We start from the raw sequence: 22,022 nt of genomic DNA, 5'->3' as shown, positions 1-22,022 counted from the left end.
AAGATTATGGATTCAAGAAGAGTGACAATGAAGCAACTTTGTATACAAAAAGGAAGATGGGTGAAGGAATACTCATTGTGTCAATTTATATTGATGATATCATTTATACTGGCAGTGGTATTGAAATGATAGAAGAATTCTAGACTGATATGATGCATAAGTATTATATGACAGATTTGGGTTTACTGCACCATTTTCTTGGAATGGGGGTTATGCAAACTGAAAGTAGCATTTTCATTCATCAAAAGAAGTATGCTACTTCCCTACTTAAGAAATTTGGATTACAGGATTGTAAACCTGTTAGTATCCCACTTGTTCCAGGTGACAAACTGAGAAAGAATAATGATAGTAGAGCTATACATGTAGCACAGTTCAGAAAAATTGTTGGTAGCTTGTTGTATCTTACTGCAACTAGGCCAATTATCATGTATGCTACTTGCTTATTAGCAAGGTTTATGCACTACTCAACTAATAAGCACTATGGAACTGCTAAAAGGGTACTGAGCCTTCGACTATGGTTTGGAGTACAAGAAAAGTCAAGGTGCAATGTTGTTTGGATTCTATGATTGTGACTGGAGTGGATCTGAAGATGATATGAGAAGCACTTCAGGATATGCATTCACTTTCAGAAGTGGAGTATTTTCTTGGTCCTCAGTCAAGCAACATTGTGTTGCATAATCCACAGTTGAAGCAAAGTACATTAGTGCACTAGAAGCTCCTGCACAAGAAACTTGGTTAAGGTTTGTGTTAGAGGATTTTGGTGAAACACAGACTGTGGCAACTCCCTTGAATTGTGATTGCACCTCTGCTATTGCAATCACCAAGAACCCTATTTTTCACCATAAAACTAAGCACATCAATCGAAGGTATCACTTTATCAACGAGGCTTTGCAAAATGGAATCATTGATTTGGTGTACTGTGCCCAACCAAAGATTAGGTAGCAGGCATATTCACAAAGGCACTGGCCAAGGAGCAGTTTTGTGATCTCAGAGAGCAATTGGGAGTAAGATCAGTTCACAATTTAGGGGGAGTGTTAATATGTAAATTGATGAATTGATTAAAGAGGATTACAAGTTTGATTAATGTTCTGTCTTAGCTCATATGCTGAGATTGAGTGTTCAAATTGTAATGTGTTAGTTAAGTCATAGGGCTTGATCGTGGACAAGTGTCTTAATCCAAGTAGAGAATGAAATGGATGGCTGAGATTGAATTGAGGATCTCTCTCTCTCTCTCTCTCTCTCCTCCAACGGGTATTTTGTTGATGTGTGAGCTCACATGCTCAGTGAGCATTTTCCCTGAATATATGGAAGAATTTGTAGAGTAACATTCTCCGAATTTTCTAATCGAAATTCTAAGCGTTTCTTCTTCGTCTTCTTGCCTGAGAGTTCTGCATTTCATTCCTAATCGCTAACAGGAGGCAGAGAAATTAAAAGTAGGAATTTGCAGCATTCATCACCTGAAAGAAAAAAATGAAATCCAAAAACATTAAAAAGAAAAACAAATTAAAAGGCTTCATAGAGAATATTTCGGTACATAATCCTACTGAAACTGACATTTCACATGTAACAATAGACCCGCCATCTTGATCCAGTGTTGCTTGCCCATGTTAGTTAGAAATTTTGAAGTATTTATTTGACGAATGGAGAAAAATGAATCTGAGCAAATCCATTATTCACAAAATAACAACTGACTCGGACTCTAAATTTGGCCACCTTCCCAAGAATAAAAGAAGTATGCATATTCTGCTCAAAAGTCTAATTGATGCTTTTTAAGATTTTTCTCATCTAACCAAACCAGATGCTCGCTTTCCAAATAGTGGTGATTCATATTTATTGCTTAATTTACATACGCTTAACATCCAGGGAGTAATTACATAAAAGTTTCTGTGCTTACCTGCCAAATTAATCCCTCGGGTTCTGCCAGTGCTTCTGAAAAGCCCTCATGTTGGTCTAATATGCACATTTCAACACATGTGAAATTCAGAATAGCCTCATGTTTTTTTTTTAACATTGTTGAAATTGGCGCATACCCATCATGATTGCAGGAGTTAAAATCCAGTAGTTAATTATGCAGGATGGCTGGCAGTCTTGTACCACCAGTGGATACCTGATACCTGCTCATAAATCAAATAAAGAAACTCCACAAAAAAAATAAACTTGTGAAGAACTAATGTCTAATAAAGTGACTCACCTTTGTAGCAATTCGTGTGCCTTCAAAAGCTAAATTGGCCAGAGCAAGTACCTGATCACCATGATCAATCAACACACGGGAGTACCAATTAAGAAAGACTCTGCTATAGTAGCTATCATAATCACCTCCGTCACGGAAAAACCCTGTCTCATGTGGTTGGGAATTATAAGAACCTGCATTATTTGGTACTCTGGCCCAGAAGGAGTGGCCCCTTGCTTCTGCAGCTTGCGTCAGATTCTTCATCAAGTATCGGTCATAACACTACACCAAACCAGGTTGAATCAGAGAACTACTTCAAAGTTCAGATAGAGGTAAAAAATCAAATGAGCTACAGGCTTAAGATCATAACCACAGATAAATGAAGGGCTATTAACTTGACATTTAGAAATAGCCGTCAGTCCCTAGCTATTATGCATGCCACTAATGAAATGAGGGATCACCATTTATTAAGGTACCTGGAATTCACCAATACCAAGATATTTCCAACCATGCTGTTCAGGATAAGAAGGATATATCGTGGCTCTCCAAACGGACCTAATCCAACTTCAATTTCTGATATTATTCCTTCCTTAAAAAACTCATGAAATTCAACTTTGAAGCTCCTCATGTAGTCGAAGTAAACCTGCATTGGTTCCATTATAATATAGCAGAATAGAAACTCTCAGCATTAAACAGTAAGAATGCATAGGGTCTGATTCTTAGAACATACAAAAAGGAAAATTCTTAGAAATATAGAACATATAAGTTGGAATAGGTTTAGCAATAGTTTCTTTTAAAACATGAGTGGAACATGTAAAAGAAGACAAATATAGGAAAGGAGCTATGGCAATCCATGGAAACAAAAAAACCAGCATAACAAAGTAATTCTAGAATACTATACCTCAACAGCAGTGCGGCCTCTTAAAACCAGCTCTTTATCAATTCCCCACGTGAGACATTCAGTGTTGCGTTTCCCTTCTTTATTAGTAATATATATATCATGATTCTTTTGGCCAATTTCTGTCACCCAATGAGGAAGTAGGATATGTACATCATCCCCGACATTGCCTCCACACTCGTGGAATGACATCACGACCTACACCAATATACAGTAAGACAATGCACACCATATCCAACATGCATATTCAAAGAAAATATGTAAAGCAGAAAATCTCTCTTTTTTGAAATGAATTTTTTAAAGAACTCAAAATCCATCTCAAAACACCATTCATTTGAATAGTGCAATTGAAAACCTTACTTTAGACTAAAGTAGCCATGTGCGTCATCTTTGATTGGGATTAATTTGTTTGTTTGTCAGCTAGCATCAGCAGTTTGTTTGTTTGGAAGTTTGCACTCGAAATTGGCATTGAAATCTTGCACTGGCGCATTGGTACTACTAGCATTGGAAATTTGCATAGACATTGGCACTGGTGCAATTTCACATTGGAATAGGCACCGTGGAATATATAATTAAAATTGGCATCACCAATTAGCAGTTGGGATATAATTGTAAACTTACAAGATCATACAATTACACTGTTTCGGCTAGCTAAGTAACCTAAACTCGTTGTGAATGTGCCACTGTAAAATTCCAACACTCAACTTATTCAGTAACGTAAGACTAGTTAGCAATTCGGTTCGGCTTGCTAAAATTAAGTAGTCGAAGTATAATTGGAACAATATTGGGGAGGGTAGGAGGGTGAATACAATAACAACACTTCGAGTGTAAGAATAAACGTTCTTAACCACTTGAGCTATAAGCCGCTTGCAATGAGTAAGATATTTTAGGAAAATGTTAAAGTGAGCACAACCCGATTGGGCCTTGTTATAATTTGGGTTTGGTACTCTTGTAACTTATAGCCTTGTATAGCTTACATTAATTGTTGTAAAGGCTTAGAAGGACACTGGCAACACATGAGCGATGGGAACCAATTTCGCACAAGCTTGCTGCGAGTGGGTTGCAATCTTCATAGAGTATATTCATTCTCCCACCTTTAAGATTCAACTCTATGACAACCGAATGGGGATCAAGGTTCAGGAGGGGTCATATCCTATCCACATCCTCCGCCCATGATCTACCAAACTCCACCCCTTCCCCGTCACTATTTTCACCGGTATCGGCTCAAATTGTTTGGATGCAATCCCTTTCCGGCCTTTAGTTTTCATTTCAATGTCTTCTCAGCATGGCAATGTTCATAGTATGACTATCCACAAGTGTTAAATTAATCAAAAAACATGTACGACACTTCATCTACGAAGACACACTCAACATCACAATATTGCCAAACTTTTCAATTTCAAGAGAAATTAAGTAGGATGTGTTACCAGAAACCAGTCTGTTATGTTGATGGTCAACACTTGCATATCCTCCGTGCCTCATCATGATGCTTTTGCAGGAGATAGAGCTGCAAGTGAATGTACTACAATATACAAAATTTTATTCAACTTTCACACCAATGAAATCTCAACACATTTATACCACTCCATAACACATAGAGTTTAGCCACTTACATCCGTTAACAACCACCCCTTCTTAGTTCAGAAGCCGCCGCCAAAAATCAATATCTCCAACTGGGCAATCAGACTAACAATGTAACAAGAAAACAGTTGACCTTATCTAGTCATTTAATCAATTTTTTCATGCATCCATAAAATCCAAATGTTAATGAGTAACTTACTTCTTTGCCTTCTCCTTCAACTTATTGAAGTGATAGAAATATTCCATCACCTCAACCACGTAGTTTCTGTCTTTGGCTTAATTAACGCTTCTCTTTGCACAACATCCTGCTTGGGTTTACCGACATATTTTTTGGCACTTTGCAACGTCAAACAATAAAGGCATCTAGCAAACCACTTTCATCTTCTTTTACTGCCCCATTTTGGTTCGCACAGATTTTGATGTCATCCTTGTGGAGGGGACCTTCCTCTTCGTCCCTACCTGCTCACCCTTAAGTGTGTATATAACCACCTCATTGTCATCGTCCGAACTCTTCAAATCTTCATACTCATCGGCTACACTTTGAACCATCTTCGCAGTATACATCTAAGGGATTGCTCCATTCAACAATCTTTACAAACACCTTCCAACCCTCGTCCTCCATAGCTCTCATTACCTCATTCCCTCTGGGTCCCTCACCCTCACCCCACCCCTTCTCCCCTCTTACCTTCATCCCTTAATTCCTTATCCTCATTCCCATCTTCACCCACAGGTTTTTCCTCCCCTCCTTCCAAACCATTTTTTTCATCAACCTCATTTTCACCACCCTTTTCTTCTTCCTCCTCTTCTTTTGATTTATCTTCTTCTTCCTTTTCTTCTTCTTCTTCCACAACAATTTCTACGTCACCGCCAATTTCACCATCCTCTTTTTTTTCACCTCTTCTTTACCTCCTTATTTTTCTTCTTTTCCCTCTTCATTTTCTTCTTCGCTTCCCACATCTTTTTCTTTTTCTTCTTCCTCGTCTTCTCCTCTGCATGCTTTTCCTTCACTTCCCTCCTTAATTACTTTACCAGCTTCGACAACTATTCAACTTTCTTCAGTACCATCCTCTCTGAAATCTCCTCCACATGGGCCAATCGCGCCAATGACACCTTCCTTGATTGTCAGGAATCACTGACATCATATATGTCGGGAGTGAGGTTGTCAGGAATCACAATATCAACATCATCGCCTACATCCAGTACGCCTTGTTCCTTTCCTATTCAGTCGGAACACTCTCTATTTAAAGCCATGCATCAACAATACATTTCTCACATACAACATTCACAGACATTCACTTTCATCCATAACTTTCAAAAGGTTTGCAATATAGTTATACCTCCCAGCTATCGGTTACATACAACTGTAGCTACTCGTGGATCAGTTACTTCTTCGTTGTCTTGCATCGCAAAATTCTCGGTGTAGCTTTCGAATCTAAGATCTTGCAATAACATAAGGGCTTTTCATGTTGGGAAATTTTTTCACATGCCCACACTTACACGTATTGCTCAATAAATTATTACTCCACCATAGTAATAAAGTCAACATTACCAACGAAAGTAACACATATTACCTAAAAATCATACGAAAATCCTTTGCAGCCCCATCTGAACCGTTGCCTCCTTTTGATTCCCTTAACTTCTTCTTCTTCTTCCTCATCATCTCACTCACCATCTCCTTTAGCTTTACCTCTACCTTTCCTTAAAGCAGGACACGAGAGGCTGTCATGAAGTTGTTCAAATGAGATGGACTCCTATGCAAAGCTATTGAACCTATCCATATCCTCTACAAGGTAAAGGTACTTTAGATTCACAATGACATTGGTCTTTGCCCCAATAAATATAGCCTCAGCAAAGTATACCAAGCCTAGCTTGAAAACATCTTGCTTGTTCTTGCACTCCTTAAACGCCATTTCAAGCACCGCAAGTCATATATGTCAAATGAGATGGACTCCCATTCAAAGCTATTGAACCTATCCATATCCTCTACAAGGTAAAGGTACTTTAGATTTACAATGACATTGGCCTTTGCCCCAATCAATATAGCCTCATCAAAGTATACCAAGCCTAGCTTGAAAACATCATGCTTGTTCTTGCACTCCTTAAACGCCCTTTCAAGCCTCGCAAGTCATATATATATTTTTGTGACTTTCTTCAGGACAACCTTGGCTTTACCCTTGCCCTTTTCTTTCCTCCCTTTGTTACTTTCACCTGCTAACCCTAATTCTCGAGAAATAATCCCTTAGCAGCCTAATCCTTTATGGCTCAACCTCTACGTCAACGAGTTTGTCACATCGTAGCCTGATAATCATGCAAAAGTCTTGCTTTGTAAACTGGGTCAATTCACAACCGATTAAATTAGTCAGCCCCTCTAGGCCTTTAACCCTCTTTAAGCTTCTCCCTAATCAATCCTAGCACATGGGGAGCTTGGGATAGGTTGTTAACTGTTTACCTATACACATCTTTTTTTTGTTGCTCGTTGAATATTATTGGTTGCCATATCCTATACATATAACAATGCAAACACATAAATTCAACAAAACACAAAGTTACAACAAGTAGTCAACATAGTTTCATACCTATATATCTTTTGTCAATAGATCATCATTACTTAATCAATATCAACTCCCGTCATAAAATTAACAATATTTTAAAAACAAAAATCAATCCTATCCCAAAACTACAACTTAACCAAAACAGCAGTTAATGACCTAGCCTTTACACAACCCGTCAACATAGCTTCATAACTTCACAACGCACCCTTCTCAATAATTTCACATATATCCACCAATTTCAACTAATTAAATCAACGAACATGCATAATTAACCTTACAACTAACTTAATTTGTCATAATTAACAAAAAGTACAAAATTAACTTTTAAGGTTCCATTTTCAAAAGTCACCAAATTTGAAATTGAATGGGGAGAATCAAATATGACGTCAGTGATGGTGCAAAGATTCTGAACCCAACTCAAATGAAGTGAAAAGTACATCTTTTCAGTGGAACCAAATGCACAACCTTCAACCAAACTACCTTGATTTTCGTAAATGCTGTCTGAAATTGTAGTGAAGCTGGAAAAGATAAGCACAACACAACTACCACTAGGTTTGGACAAGTTTTCAAACAATAAGGATGTTTTCGATGACAATGACGCTTGAGCAAACGTGGGAGATGAAGAGTTTCGGGAGGAGAAGACAAATTTAAGTAGGTTGTTGTTGATAACAAGGAGGGGAGATTTTATATTTCCAAAATTTTGAAATTTTGAAATTTTGCCGGGTACCGTTTTCATTTAGTGAGGGGTCATTGATGACCCGATTTCATAGTAATCTTATTTTGATAAATTGTTTTTCAGTTGTTTAGATTTGATTCAATGGATCACATACCATCTGCAGCCAAGGTCTGCAAAATGTTGCCCACACCTTAGACAATGCGGCCAAACAATACTCTAAACCCATAAGGCCTACTCTAACCCATGGAGTAAAACTCAAATTTTAGGTTCTAAATTTACCTCAACTTGCTCCAACCCTTGGGGTAAATATGAGTTAAAACTCAAAACTCATTTCTAGGCCAAATTTAAGGCTGGTTTGGTATTGTTGTGCTTTGAAAAAAAAAATTGCTTTTGCTGTGCTGTGAGAATAAGCTCCTTTTTGCTGCTTCACGTTTTCAGCTTTTTTTCACCCAAAACTGTGAAATAAGGTGTTTTTAAGTGTTTACCAAAACACTTTTTTGAGCTCAGCTTTTTTTATACCCACTTTTTATAAAAGCACCTAAGTACCAAACCAGTACTTAGCCTAGGATTCCCCCTGGTTTAATAGGGTTGGTCCACCATATATGTGTGTGTGTGTGTGTGTGTGTGTGTGTATAAATTCATTGAATCTAACGGTTAAGATCTAATTTGATGAAATCCAACAGTTACAAAAAAAAAAAAAAATTTCCAGCGGTCCAAATTTAAATTCAACAGCTAAAGTAATCAAAAAAAAAATTATTTTATGTATTTCATATTCTTTCATAGTGTTTCATGAGTCTCATGGTATCGGTTAGTGATTTTTCAATATTTGTTGGAATCTAAATATTTTTAGGTTAAAATGTTCATAAAATTAAATTATGATAGTCTACATAAGTTTGTCTTTCAAAAAAGTTACTTTAAGAAAAAAAATTGGCACAAGTTCATTTTTTAATAATCTGGAACTAAAATTTTAACCCAAAAGAGTTTGAGCAAAAAAACTGTTTCTGGATTAAAACCTAAATTTTCTAGACTAAAAATTGTAGGTTCTAACCTGAGGTTGGAGGTGGTCTAAGCCCAAATTTTAAGCCCACAAAACGGTTCGTCGTTTAGAACGAACCCAAAACAATGAAAGTTCGTTAAGTCGCGTACTGGCCTCGCCGTCCTCAACCGTCAACTCCCTCCACCTCCCAATCTACCTTTGTTCGCAACGAAGCCCCTACGCACCAGAAGGAAACGTCGTCGTTTCCAGGAACTTCTGTTATTTTTCTGCGAAACTAAACAATTCGTAAGGTCGATAATGTCAGAAGACAATCTCAACGAATTGGTCAGTGAAAAAAATGGTTTCTTTTCATTTTTCACGGCAAATCAAAATTCGTTTTTACTAAAATTTTGGGATTTTTTTTTTCAAATTTATATTAATTTCAGATTCAGAAGAAGGTAAATTTCACGAGCGAATTGCAAAGTTTGAGAGAAAAAATCGAAAAGGGAGGCGCTGAAACTGCGGTTGAAAAATTGGTATCGCTCAAGCAGTCACTGAAGGTTCAGTGTTTTCCTCAAATCTTTCTTTACCCTCGAAGCGTCGTCGTTTTTGGGTGATGGGTATTGATTGAAATTCGATACTGTTATTGCAGGAGTTGGAAAGGCAAACGCTTGAAGTCCAGTCTCTTAGCAATTCCGTATTGGAGGCTGAAGTTCGTAGATTGGAGGACCAAATAGAAAATGGGGTTGATAGTGAGGATGTTCCTGATGAACTGGATCGTTTGTTGAGTGAATCGGAGGCGAAAATCGGTTCGGCGAAAAGGGTAATTTTCTGTTGCTGTTGCTCGCAACACTAGGAAGCTGTGATCATTTGCTGCAAAATGGTGGTGATTTATTAAGTTTTATCCTTTTTAATGATGAAAGTATTAATGTGTAGGAACTTGCAGCTAAACTAAGGGCAGTGTTGGCAGTACAGCGCCAGATTGATGATGTTCCTTCGCAATCTGAGCTCGTCCAGTATGCGTTCATTCTTGCTCAGTTTATAAGAATTTTAAGATTTTATGGTTTTTGGTTTCAGTTGGTGAATCACCGAAAAACAAGTTTGAAGAATTTTGGTGAATTGGTCAAAGTATGAGACTTGAAGTTCAGGGCATATGGTGTCTTTGATTATTGTGTCTGTGTTTAGGATAGAATAAGACATGTTTGGAAGTGCTTTTAGAATAGCTAAAAGCGTTTTTAGATATCCAAAAGCGCTTTTGGGAACGTTCTGAAAGTGCTTCAAGTGCTTTTTTTCAGGAAACACTCGGATTTTTATAAAACTTTGACGTGCTTCTAATAGAAGTCGTTCCTGTAAAAGTGCTTATAAGCTGAAGTACATTCAAGTGAAGCATTTCCAAACAGGCCATAAGAATAACGCTAATTGACTCAATCTTGGGTCTGCACTCTGCAGGTATGAACGCCGGTTGTCAGAATTGAATGCTCAAATTCAGGGAAAACTTCAACAAACTCGGAAATACTATGCCACTTACAATGCACTTTTGGAGATCAAGGAATATATGCTGAAGGAAATGTCATTGTTGAATTCAATAAGTTCACAGGTATGCTACGGCTATGAATTTTTCCATCAGTACTCTTATGTTTCTTAGTAGATGTAGTTTACGTAACCTTTTTATGGTTATGGCTGCATTGTTTTTCTTTGGGAAAATTTGATTTATGCAGGAGGGATTTCAAGTCCTGGCTGTTAGTATATTTTCTCATTAATACCAACTTGTTTTGCTTGTAAACTTTGTAAGTTTCAAGAAGCAATCAATAGCACTGACGGTCGCATGAAACTTATTGACTCCATGGAAGGAATCATAAGGGGCAGTCAACAGGTATTCTCCAAATATAATCAAATTGCTTGCATATTTTCTGTTGGGAATCAAAAAAGAAACCCCCATTCTGCCTAGAAATTTTTTCACAATCTTTGTCTTAAAAGAAGAAATTTAACTCCTTAACCTTGGAAAGTATGATTTAGTTGATCCTAAAGAGCATTGTTTTTCTGTTTCCATAATACATATCTATTTATATGTCCTCAGAGATCCATAGTTTCTGTGAAAGAGAACCAACTACCGCGTGCTGGTGAATGGCACCTTTGACCTTTTATTAGAAATGAGGATTTTGCCCCCATAACGTTCCAGTAAACCATTTACTAGCATCCAGTCAGCTGGCCTTTTGATCAGTACGACCTTACAAGGGCTCGAGTTAATGGCCTTTTTACTCCTTCCTCAAGGAAAGGCTGGTTAAAGTTCTAACTAGCATTGACAGTATACATAGCTTTGGAGAGGATTAAATTGTGCCTTGCAGCCACTTGGTGAACCGAGTTACTGAATGGCCAATTCTCACGGTTGATAATGAACTTTTAACAATGGAGCTCCTTGATAGTATCACCAATATTAGTATCAATGTAAATTTTATACAACTTCCGCACTACAAAATTTGTTAAGCCTCAAGACAAAACATTACATAGGTATGTATAGCTATGTCATCCCTAGTGTCATCTATAGTGTAGGATAAGGATTGCAACCGAACAGATGCACCCACCATGTGAAGGGAGAAATAAGATAAAAAGTTTGAGCTATTAGCCTATTCGAGAGACTAATAAGATAAAACTGATATAATTTAACCAAGTCCCGTGTCAAGTTTATTTCGGACTTTGTATGCTCTTCAAGGAAACAATATTTGTGCTTATGTCATTTCTTAGAAGAATTCAACATTGCACGCACCGAATATGTCATTTTCTTTAGCCTGAACTAATGTTCAACTTCTGTGCGTACTTTTTCTCGGATGCTTCAAGTTATTCTGAAGGTTGCTAGTAAATCTATCTTGCAGAAACTTCGAAAGGTACAACATGGGCTTCAAGAAGAGCAAAAAGTTTGTGATGCTCTCAAAGAAAAGTATTTTGCAGCAAGTGCAGAGCAAAGGCGCTGTTATTCACTCTTAAAAGCTTTTCAGGTAAGCATTGTAATCATGACATCACAGTTAATAGTTGGCGTTTGCGGCACTTAGTTCATTGCTAATTCAGAGAATGTCGTGTATGCTAGTCTTGTAATGTAATACGCAGTATCTAGGTAATTATAATTTCCTAGCATTGTCACTTTCATTGGCCACTTCTACACAGAAGTAAGCGTGTGTTTAGCAGTTTGGCGAGAATTGGTGGTCATTGTCCTGGCTCTTGCCAAACTATATCTAACCAGTACTCCAAGCTCCCCCGAAATTACTGATATAGATCTTTAAACATCCAGGAGGAATGTACAAGGAATGAGGTACTCCGAAGAAGTTCTGCTTCAAACATCTCCAGAGATTGAAGTGTTCAACCATCGTCATGCCACCGCCTATCAGTCGCATGCTCACTTGTTAAATTGATATTAAAAACTCGCTCACCATGAGTTGTAAATTAAAAATCTTTTTTTTTTTTTTTTTTGGGTAAACATCTTCCAGGTTGAGTTACATCGAAGTACCTCCGTAGCATGTGAAGTTTGAGGTGTTTCAACCATCTTCATGTCATCGCACGTTGGTCCCATGCTTGCTTACTGAATGCTTGTTTACTGAATTCACGAGGAACTCATTCGTCATAAGTTGAAAATTAAAGATCAATTAATTTTGTGTAAAAATACTCCCCCATTGAATTTCGTACATGTAGTAGATTTTGAGTTTATCTTCATTATTTGTGCTTTTATTCAACAGTTCTCGTTCATGAGATATGAACGCGGGCCTCCTCCAACAGAGTGGAGACCAAGTCCCGCGAAACCAAACGGGTTGGCTATCTCCGTTATTTGCGAATAATAAAACGATTAGTGGTTACCAAGATATAAAGAAATATTAGGAAAATCAGGTTGATGTAGAAATTGAAGTTATCTATTTCCATACCGACGAAGGTCTGATCTCATGGCTGATTCTTTGGAAGTGCTTCCTTAAAAGTCAAAGATTATATGATTGAAAACGAACTTATAATTGATACAAATTGATTTCAATATATATGACAATGATGAAGCAAGGATGACATTTTTGTTTCCATCTTGCTTTGATATGATGACGCATATACTTTTATTAGGGTAGTCACCCATTATATGATCACACGTTGACATTACTACTAGACAATATAAATGTAATTTAATTAATTAATGCATTGCATCTCGCTTTCAATCATTTTACACTTTTTTTTTTTTTTTTTCATACGGTTAAGATAATCTACACTAATACTTATCAATATGACGAGGAGAATTGAAATTTAAGCGCGAAAGACAATATCATTGGTTAGCGTAGATGGGGCTTTGATGGAAAACTTTTATGCCCATGCAACCTTGTGTGAGTTCGACTCTCACCAATTCCTCTTCTCCGAACAACTATCAATTTAACCCACTAACACTATTGTTTGTTAAAAAAAAAAAAAAAAAGAAGGGGGGGTTGGGTGGGGGGGGGGGTGGCTTTGATGGAAAGCTTTTATGCCTATGCAACTTGGTGCAGGTTCAACTCCCACAATCCCTCTTCTCCTAACAACTATCAATTTAACCCACTAACACCATTAAAAAATAATAATAAAAAATAAAAAAGAGAGAGTATCATTGCCATACACATTTTAAATTGATTAATATGAGACCAATGAGTTAGATTACTGTTAAGAGTATATGGTTCGACTTATCTTTATATATATATAAGTGATGGTTTTAGGTTTTAATCTCGTGAATAACAAATATCAATTTATTTTTTCACCACTGGTGTAAATATTGTTGTGGCCTAAAAGAAAATTCAAAATAAAAAATTATGTTTTGTCATAAAAAGAAAATTCAAAATAAAAAATTATGTTTTGTCACAAAATAGAAAATTCAACATAAAAAATTATGTTTTGGCCTAAAAGAAAATCCAAAACATAGGTACTGACACACCTCGACCTAGATATCCAAGTGGCCATTAAAATCAAGGCATGATGGCAGACACCTGAAAAGTGACAAATCCATAATATGCAAATGATATGTAAAAATACGAATAAATTAAAACCGAAGTCTAGAACTAATGTAATCTAGAAGTGAGAGTATGCAGTATGGGATGCAGTACAAGAATCCTTTTTACACATGCATGTAAAATTTTTCTGGTGTTCCCCACAAATGAAGGCTTGAAATATGTTCTTTTTATATTTTTAGGTAAAAAAATGCCAACTATTTTATTAGCACTCAACAATATGTTGAATACATTCCACTTTAAAATTTAATATTAAATGAGTTATATACCTTAATATGGAATGACAATTTCGATCTTATAAGATTTTAAAATTAAATAAATAAACTCTACATAAACCTCAAATCACTTTTAGCATGTGTATCCTAAGATTATTTATCTTCTTCAACTCTCAAAACAGTGCTCACCTTCTGCCCGTTACATGTAACAATTTACCATGTTAAATTGCTATCTCAAGTTTGGCAATGAGACATGCTAGCTTATTCGCCAGAAACCCGAAGCTTTGTGACAAGAATTGTCATACCAAAAAAAAATCTTTCTTATTAGACTTATACAAATAGCATACAATTGTCAATTTGCAGATTTTTAAGGTTAGTTTGGGCTTACTTTCTTTCAGACCTTTTAAACACCACAAAATGTTTCATACAACAACAATCTTTTATACATGCTTTATTTTATTAGTGGTTTTTACGGTAATTAAGTTCTAATGAGACGGGAGGAAACTAATATTAATGTTTTATTTCTTTTGATGTGGTTAGAATTTTGTGAAGCAATGGAGGGAAGTAGCAAATTTTAAAGGTTTAGGCAAGCTCATGCAGAATATCATGGTAGTTTTATGTAGCTTTTTGCCGAATTTCATGGTTTTTTCATTATCAAAGAGTAGGCTAGCTTCTGGAAAAGTTTGAAGCAATCCAAAAATAGTATTCATCAAGTTAATGCAAAACCATTATGCTATGCATTTCTAAATCCCTTTTTGCCGATGGATTCTCAATTTGTTTTTTTTATTTCTTTCCATTAATGCTGATTCTCAAATCTTTATCTTTATTATTTGACAGGGAGGAGAAACAACTTAGAAACCACCCATTCGAAGAAACAAATAAGATCTTTGGTTGAACTTATGTATTTGCATCTAAGATGTGAAGAGTGTAGGGTAGGGTGTCGGTAGCAAAATGTGAGGTGTAGGTAGGAAATTTAAGATGTATGTTGAGAGTTGGGGTGTGAGGGTACTACAGGAAAGGATGTAGGGTGTATTAAGATACATTTTAATTAAAAAAGAAAATATGAGGTGTATTAAGTATGTGGAGTGTATTAAACAATATTCCATACCATTGACCCCAAGCTCCCATCACAAAGCAACCATCCACCTCCATCGTTGGTTGTGGATTTTATCGGCAACTTTATCTTACTAATCTTTCTCATCTTCCCTCTCTTTATCCCACTCTTACTTCGACAAAAATGGTCGGCGGCAACTCAAGAGCTGGTGCATTCACCGGCGTTCCCTTTTGTCCAGGGGCTGTTGTGGCGGCGGAGGTGGTGGACTGTGGATAGAACTCCGATTTTTTATTTCTTTGATCAAATAAATTCTTATCTGAGAAATGAAAAAATGAATACTAGGAATAAGAAAGGAAGTTGATCCAAAATGGATTTGATTATATTTTTGGGAAGCCGAAACGCATTTAACTCAGGTAATTTTTTTGCCAGATGTTGGATGATATTAGTGGTGACCACGTGCTCTGAACCCAGAAAAATTTCTCGTAGGATGGATATTACACAACTAACAAGAAATATAATTTTTACATTATCAAAAGTGAATGTCAAAACCTGCTAATGATCCCTTGCTCTTCACATAATCCTACTACTAAGTCATAGAGGGGCGCAAAACAGAAAGTGTGAGTGAGCAAAAATAAGGATTTATTAAATCCTTTACTTTTCATAATATAGTTACCCCTTACTGTAAAATATGTATAGTTTCCAAAATAATACAGCAAATAAGTATGAAAATCAAAGTGAATGTATAAAAGCAATTGTGATAATGATACAGGTAAATAAAAAATAACTTAATATGCTCATAAAAAAATGCAGACACAGAAGTCCGTGTAGAATGTAATGGATTTGGACCCCTCCCTGAGGATCTCGGGGATCAAGGCACAAGGACCATTCATCAAAGATCGTGCGGTCACAATTAAATGCTTTTTATATCTTTAAAAGTAAAGCAATCTCGTTTTGCGTAAAAAACATTTAATTGTGGCCGCACGATCTTTGATGACCGGTCCTTGTGCCTTGATCCCCAGGATCCCTAGGGAGGAGATTTGGAGAGGATCCAAATGCGGGTTTAATAATCTATGTTGAAGTACTACATTCATGTGAAATTGGCGCTAAGCATGTCCCATACGAGTTCTAGATGCAAAAGCAACTAGTACAAGTGGGCACTTACGAAGAACACAATGAGAACGTAATAGTGCAATGTGAATATACACGTGAAGTTAATCCGGACCCGAACGAGAACTATAAACTTCGGCGTAAGCATGAATGATGAGCATATAAAATAGGTATGATCCATCATTATTTCATAAACCTCAACATCATCACTAGCACTTGTATTTATAAGTAAAAGCATAGCATGTTGTAAAACACTACATAAAAAGTCATTATGGAAATTTAATTATATAATATATGTTTAAAAACAAAGCTCACTCGTTGATACGTCGTCGGGTTGTACCCCACTTGTCTTGCTTGGCCTCTAAACTCCTCTGGATAAGTCTCTTTTATATGTGAAACAACTATACTACTTAAAGCTCGTAGATACTAAGAAAAAGTCTTGAAATTCCGTTTGTTTGCTCATCACGGGGATTGAAGTACTTAAAACTAGGTTCACGTACTAGTCGTTAGTCGTTAAGCGCCATCGGTGGAATTTTTCGTCGCCTTTGTTCGGAATCTTCCTGATTCTAATCACCGGAAAGACTATTTTGTCTGTGTGAAAGAATATTCAGGGAAGGAATATACCTTCAGTTAACGTAATGTGTTGACACCGTTAGATAATATTCCATCGTCATTACAGATTATCCAGTCGTCTCCTACCTCATGCCGATCGTCGAAGCCTCTGCTCGCCGCTGTCTGTCGGCCAGATCTTCGCCAGAATCTAGGTTTTTGGCCAAAAAATTTTCAGAAATCGGTTAGCGTCCAAAACTAAACTGAATTTCACTAAAGTTGCCGATTTCGGCCGGAAAGTCTAGGCTTGAAAATCAAGGTTTCAAATCTTCTCACTTCGAGGTAGATTCGAGCACGAAAGGCTTGACTCATAGTCTACAAGTGACGGTGAGTCTTTTGGTGGAAATCAAGCTTTTATAATTTCCATTTAGCCCTTTTAGGGGCATTTTCATAATTTCAGAACATCAGAGAAATAAAATACAACATAATACAACAAAATACATAGGATCTTATACTTTGAAAATGGCTCGTTTGAAATTATTTTTAAAATAGTTGAAAGTGATTTTGGTACAAAAGTTTTTCAAACCAATCTTTAGTAAAAAAAGTCAATAATCATAAAAAAAAAAAAAAAACACTTGAAGTGCTTCCTACAAGTGCTTTTAAAACTCAAAACATTTTTCTAAAAATATTTTTAGTCATTTCAAATGCACTTCCAAATGAGTCTTCAAGTTTACCTATATATGATGTGGTTCCCTCCGCAAACTTGCATGTCTCCGCATGAAGACAACTTGTCCTTTGCTTGAACAATTTTTTTTTTCTTTCTAAATTTAACGTATTAATATGTAACATTTGAATAACCGTTTATGTTAGTTGTCACTAAATTAATAAAATATAGTTAACCAATTACACTAGGCTTTTTAATTGAAATTTCGACCGAAAAGTTAGACAATGAGTCAAATTTGGTATAATACCTTTGCATGAGAACATGGCTAGATTTTGTCTTTTCCAATAGAGTTCGTAAGGATGTCGCCCTCGATCAATTCATCTCTATGTTCATGTGGTCCAATCATAGGTATAAATCTTCCGGAAGTTAAAAGAAAGAACATGTACGCACGATATCTTTTTTTTTTGACATGTTTGTTTAGCATTCTCATCATGTAGCTAAATTGACATGTGATTAACACTATATGAGAATGATTATCCATTAGCTCAAAGGATTTTGAATATTCTGCACCCGAAATTGTGTGTTTGATTTTTTCTGTCCTCGGTATCATTTGTTTTTTGGTTGAAAATGACATAATAGTATCTACGTTATTAGACTAGTAATAAAAAAAAACATTGCAATATAACCATATAATGCATTGTAATATAATCCAGCTCTGACCAATCGGATTCCTAAAAGAACTACAGGAAATAAGCAATCTGTGCATGCTAGAGAGAAGAGGAAAAACTAACAATAAATTAATAATCTCCCTCAAATTTGTTCTAACATATAAAGATTAATCAGCTGCACTAATTTTGAATCAAAGAAAATGCCTTTTCAAGATGCTTCCCCTTGATATCGACATATTCCTTCACTGTGAGTGAACGGTACTTAGGCACTTTTTCCAGAACCCTAGAGAGAACCGGGGAGACTGTAAAATCCCTTGGGGGAGAATAAAAGTAGGCCATGGAAAATCGCTGGATCTGCTGGTTCACCACAACACGATGACGGACACTTGTAAACATCCCATTGGAGAGAATGTGGAGATAGTCACCAAGGTTAACAGTTAGGGCACCGGGTATGGGTTGTACCAGAACCCACCCGGCTCCGTCTTTGAAGACTTGGAGGCCGCTGGTTTTGGATTGTTGGACAATGGTGACCAGGGATGTGTCTGTGTGTGTTGCCATGCCCAGGGCTCGAGTAGGATCAGGGCAGGGCGGGTAGGAGTTTAGTTGCAAAGCAGTGCTCGGACTACTTAACCCACTGTCATTAAGCCAATCAAATTCTTCAAAATTAATGTCCAAAGATTTGAAGAAAATGTGGATTAGTTTCTGTGCTAATGCCTTCATTTGGTTCTGATAATCGTCCATTGTGTCACTGCAAAAATAAATTAGAAAACTTAATGTAACTTGAAGTTTGATTAAATGTAACACTTAATATGGTATATAGTACGTAACATATCTTTCAATTTTTTTTTTTATGTTTTCCTTTATAAGAGCCAATGTTTTAAAATGCGAAGGCGTGGGCGAGGCGTTTGATGGATAGCCCCGCCTAAGCAAAAGCCTTAAGGCGTGAGGCTGAGACCTAACCTTTTAATACATATTTTATACATATAAAAATATAATAGTCACAAACAAGTTTAACTCACATAACCAAGTTTAATCAAACAATCAAATTAATCAATTTCTAACATCTACTTTAAGTAAGTGCCTGTTATATGAGAGTTTTGGATAATATTTGGGTGGGATAGGTAGTCTTAAAAAAAAGAGAAATAAGGAAAAACTATAAAGAACTTTTTAAAAAAAGAATAATATAACATTAAGAAAATAATAATCCAAATAAAAAGGTGTTTTCTTTCCTACATCCAATCATGAGAATATTCAGGAAAATAATAAAAGCAAAAACAAAACAATGCTCATCTAATATATATCTAGTATATGAGAAAATAAATATTAGAAATAAAAAGTGAAGAGAAAAGAGATAGTGGGGTAATAAATGTTTTTAAAGGGGGATTAGTTTTAAAAAAAGTGAAGCCAATGGGATAATAAATGTGGCAAAGTGGGGTCAATTTAAGCATTAAAAAAAAATTAAAAACACCAACTCAGCCTAAAAAACCTAGTTGTCTTCTTCATCTTTTTCATCTCCTTCGTTGGTGTTCATGGCCTGCAACTCAAAACAACTCTACAACTCTCAAAAGTTTCTAGATTCTTGAAACTTAAAAAAAGAAAAAGGGATGCCAAATCGACGCCTCAGGCACGCCTCAAGCACCTAGGCGCGCCCCAAGAAGCCTAGGCATGTATTTCGTCAACTCCCTTAAAATAGAGGTGAAAATGGTGTAGCCCCGCCTTCAAGGCCACCTAGGCGCACCCAAAGGCAAGTCTTTTAAAACACTGATAAGAGCAAGGCAGAAGGGTAAGTGACTGTCTATTCTTATGTAAATTATTGAACCCATTAAGTAGATATGTTTCGTTTCTGGATAGAAACGTATATGCCCCTCAAAACAAAATTTTACTCAAGGTTGCTCCAAACATATCCCAAACAGAAAGCATGACAAACTTTATAATGAGAGTATAACTAATTTTGTCATTTTGCGTACGTGCATGGAAATGCATGGAGGACTTACCAAAAGCCTTGATAGTCTTGGGGCCAAAGTTGCTTAGCATGATCGACTGGAGACCCCATGATAGTAAACCCTTCCTGCCACATATGTTTGTCAAAAAATGGCGATATATGAGGACGACCATACCCAGTAGCCCCACCTGGAGATCGTAGGGCTTTCAGTTTTTGGTCAACAGGAAGACCAAACAATTTTTCAGCTTCAGACTCCACATCGTCCATGAGTTTTGTAAGGCCATGACCTATCACCTGAAAGATACCCCATTCCTCACATGCCCGGATCATGAGACTTGGAGCCTCCGGGTCCATGAGGTCGATGACAGGTACAAATAACGGGTCAGCGGAGGGTACCCTAGATGAAGACTCATCGGAGTGATCATGCCATACATGCGATTCAGGCAATGTCTGGATTGTGTTAAAGTCGATGGGGATGATATCATGGAGATGGGCTCCATAGGGATCTGATATAGCACCCATTGGAAATATTAGGAGAAACAAGATGAAAAAAATCAAGGTTTAGTGAGATCAATTTGTTGGCATTTGTTGATTGGATTTATACACACAGATTTATATATAAACATGAAGATAAGAGAGAAATATGTATGACTAAGAACCTAACATGGAAGGGTATCTGATCTTTTATGGAAGATAATCTTATATATAGATTACCTTCTATAGATATAAACATATGCATGTATCATGTACATGCATGTTAATTATTATGAAATCTGAAAACCCCACATGGATGGGATATCCAATAGGGATAAATGACATTCTACATACAGATGATTGCTTAGGTTTTTACTTAAAAAGCTTTTAGTCGTCTGATATAGATGAAATATAATTTGTCTGGATCACATTCGATGCATGTTCAATGTATATGTATATCTTACGTGGCAATTGATATAAGGAATTGTTATTAGCGCTTCAAAAAATTTATTTTACTGTTCTCACAAATGTATTTTTCTTTCTAATTATAAAAAGTTTGGAATGTAAAGTGAGATTTTGAAGTGTCAATAATAATTCTCTGGATATACACTATCATATTAATTAACATGTTTATCTTATTGAATGCCATGTCATATAATTCGTCAATGTAATACAAATATGCAGTCAGCTTAACATTACTCTAATCACTTGCCACAAGCTTTTGTCGTATTAACGGTTCAATGACATGAACTAATAATACTAGAATCAAAATTTGGATTTCGAGGGGAGTAAGTCCAAATGATGTACAGTTGGGTAAGGGCGGCTGTTGTTCGCAAAGTATGTCCGCTGTGGTTTTGGAGATATTATGGGATATAGTTATAGTTGAATGGGACAAAAGAAGTAACGACAATTCAACAATGTGTAACATCTCCAAAGATTATAAAAAAGAATGATTCCATTGTCCCATGATAAGGAGGACGCCCTTTTTTGCTTTTGTGAACAAATGAAATCATGCCTTGTCACAAGTAGGAAAAATACAAATGAGTAAGGAGAGATGGGATCCCACACTATACATGCTTTCCATGATGGGGTATCCATAAAAAAAAAAAAAATTAGAAATTGATTGTTGAACTAACAAATCTTAAAAATAAAAAATAATAATAATAAAAATAAAAAAAAAAACGTCGGATCAATTTGGCAATCAAAACTTAGTTTCTTATCATTTTAGTCCATTGCTCTAAAACAATTCATTAGGTAGAGATAACTACTATACTATATACCTAGCACCAAAAGTTAAAGAAATGGAATTATTTGCATTTCAAAATTCGAATAAGTTAAAAAAACATACATTTTTATGCAACTGCTCTAATACAACTTTCAAGCACTAAACTAACTAATCTCAATAAAATGACGGATCCATAAGGGTGATATGATGATTTATAAGGGTTCTGATCAGTATAGCAATCAAAATTTTATTTTTTTATTTTTTATCATTTTAA

The 22,022-nt window shown here is 36.2% G+C and overlaps 2 protein-coding genes and 1 pseudogene across 3 annotated transcripts; 1 reads left to right on the top strand and 2 right to left on the bottom strand.

The window, feature by feature from the left end:
• Positions 1 to 1,870: 1,870 nt before the first annotated feature.
• Positions 1,871 to 5,198, bottom strand: LOC103962014 (annotated as a pseudogene).
• Positions 5,199 to 8,995: 3,797 nt separating this feature from the next.
• LOC103962013 (coiled-coil domain-containing protein 93 homolog) lies at positions 8,996 to 12,570 on the top strand. 2 transcript variants are annotated; one of them, XM_009374672.3, is made up of 8 exons: positions 8,998 to 9,198; positions 9,300 to 9,413; positions 9,506 to 9,676; positions 9,790 to 9,869; positions 10,303 to 10,450; positions 10,646 to 10,726; positions 11,724 to 11,846; positions 12,137 to 12,570. In XM_009374672.3, exons 1-8 carry the CDS (start codon positions 9,172 to 9,174, stop codon positions 12,197 to 12,199), a joined length of 807 nt encoding a protein of 268 aa, XP_009372947.1. In that variant the 5' UTR covers positions 8,998 to 9,171; the 3' UTR covers positions 12,200 to 12,570. The 2 variants fall into 2 exon arrangements, with proteins under 2 accessions (XP_048436383.1, XP_009372947.1); XM_048580426.1 differs by lacking the exon at positions 12,137 to 12,570 and having other exon boundaries at positions 8,996 to 9,198; positions 11,708 to 11,832.
• Positions 12,571 to 18,160: 5,590 nt separating this feature from the next.
• LOC103962027 (gibberellin 3-beta-dioxygenase 1-like) lies at positions 18,161 to 20,670 on the bottom strand. Its single transcript, XM_009374694.2, has 2 exons — positions 20,102 to 20,670; positions 18,161 to 18,855 (listed from the first exon to the last, which is right to left on the bottom strand). Exons 1-2 carry the CDS (start codon positions 20,569 to 20,571, stop codon positions 18,288 to 18,290), a joined length of 1,038 nt encoding a protein of 345 aa, XP_009372969.2. The 5' UTR covers positions 20,572 to 20,670; the 3' UTR covers positions 18,161 to 18,287.
• Between the last annotated feature and the right edge of the window lie 1,352 nt (positions 20,671 to 22,022).

This window comes from the organism of the source record quoted next, unplaced genomic scaffold (assembly GCF_019419815.1).
Source record: "Pyrus x bretschneideri cultivar Hongxiangsu unplaced genomic scaffold, Pyrus_bretschneideri_v1 Contig15, whole genome shotgun sequence".
NCBI classification, from domain to species: domain Eukaryota; kingdom Viridiplantae; phylum Streptophyta; class Magnoliopsida; order Rosales; family Rosaceae; genus Pyrus; species Pyrus x bretschneideri.
This window is presented reverse-complemented; position numbering and strand designations above follow the sequence as displayed.

Coding starts and splice junctions, on each gene's coding strand:
- LOC103962013 (XM_009374672.3), top strand. CDS start 9,172: ATGTCAGAAGACAATCTCAACGAATTG. Junction 10,727..11,723: donor TCATAAGGGGCAGTCAACAG/GTATTCTCCAAA, acceptor TCTATCTTGCAG/AAACTTCGAAAGGTACAACA. Junction 11,847..12,136: donor CACTCTTAAAAGCTTTTCAG/GTAAGCATTGTA, acceptor TTAAACATCCAG/GAGGAATGTACAAGGAATGA.
- LOC103962027 (XM_009374694.2), bottom strand. CDS start 20,571: ATGGGTGCTATATCAGATCCCTATGGAGCCCATCTCCATGATATCATC. Junction 18,856..20,101: donor CAAGACTATCAAGGCTTTTG/GTAAGTCCTCCA, acceptor TTATTTTTGCAG/TGACACAATGGACGATTATC.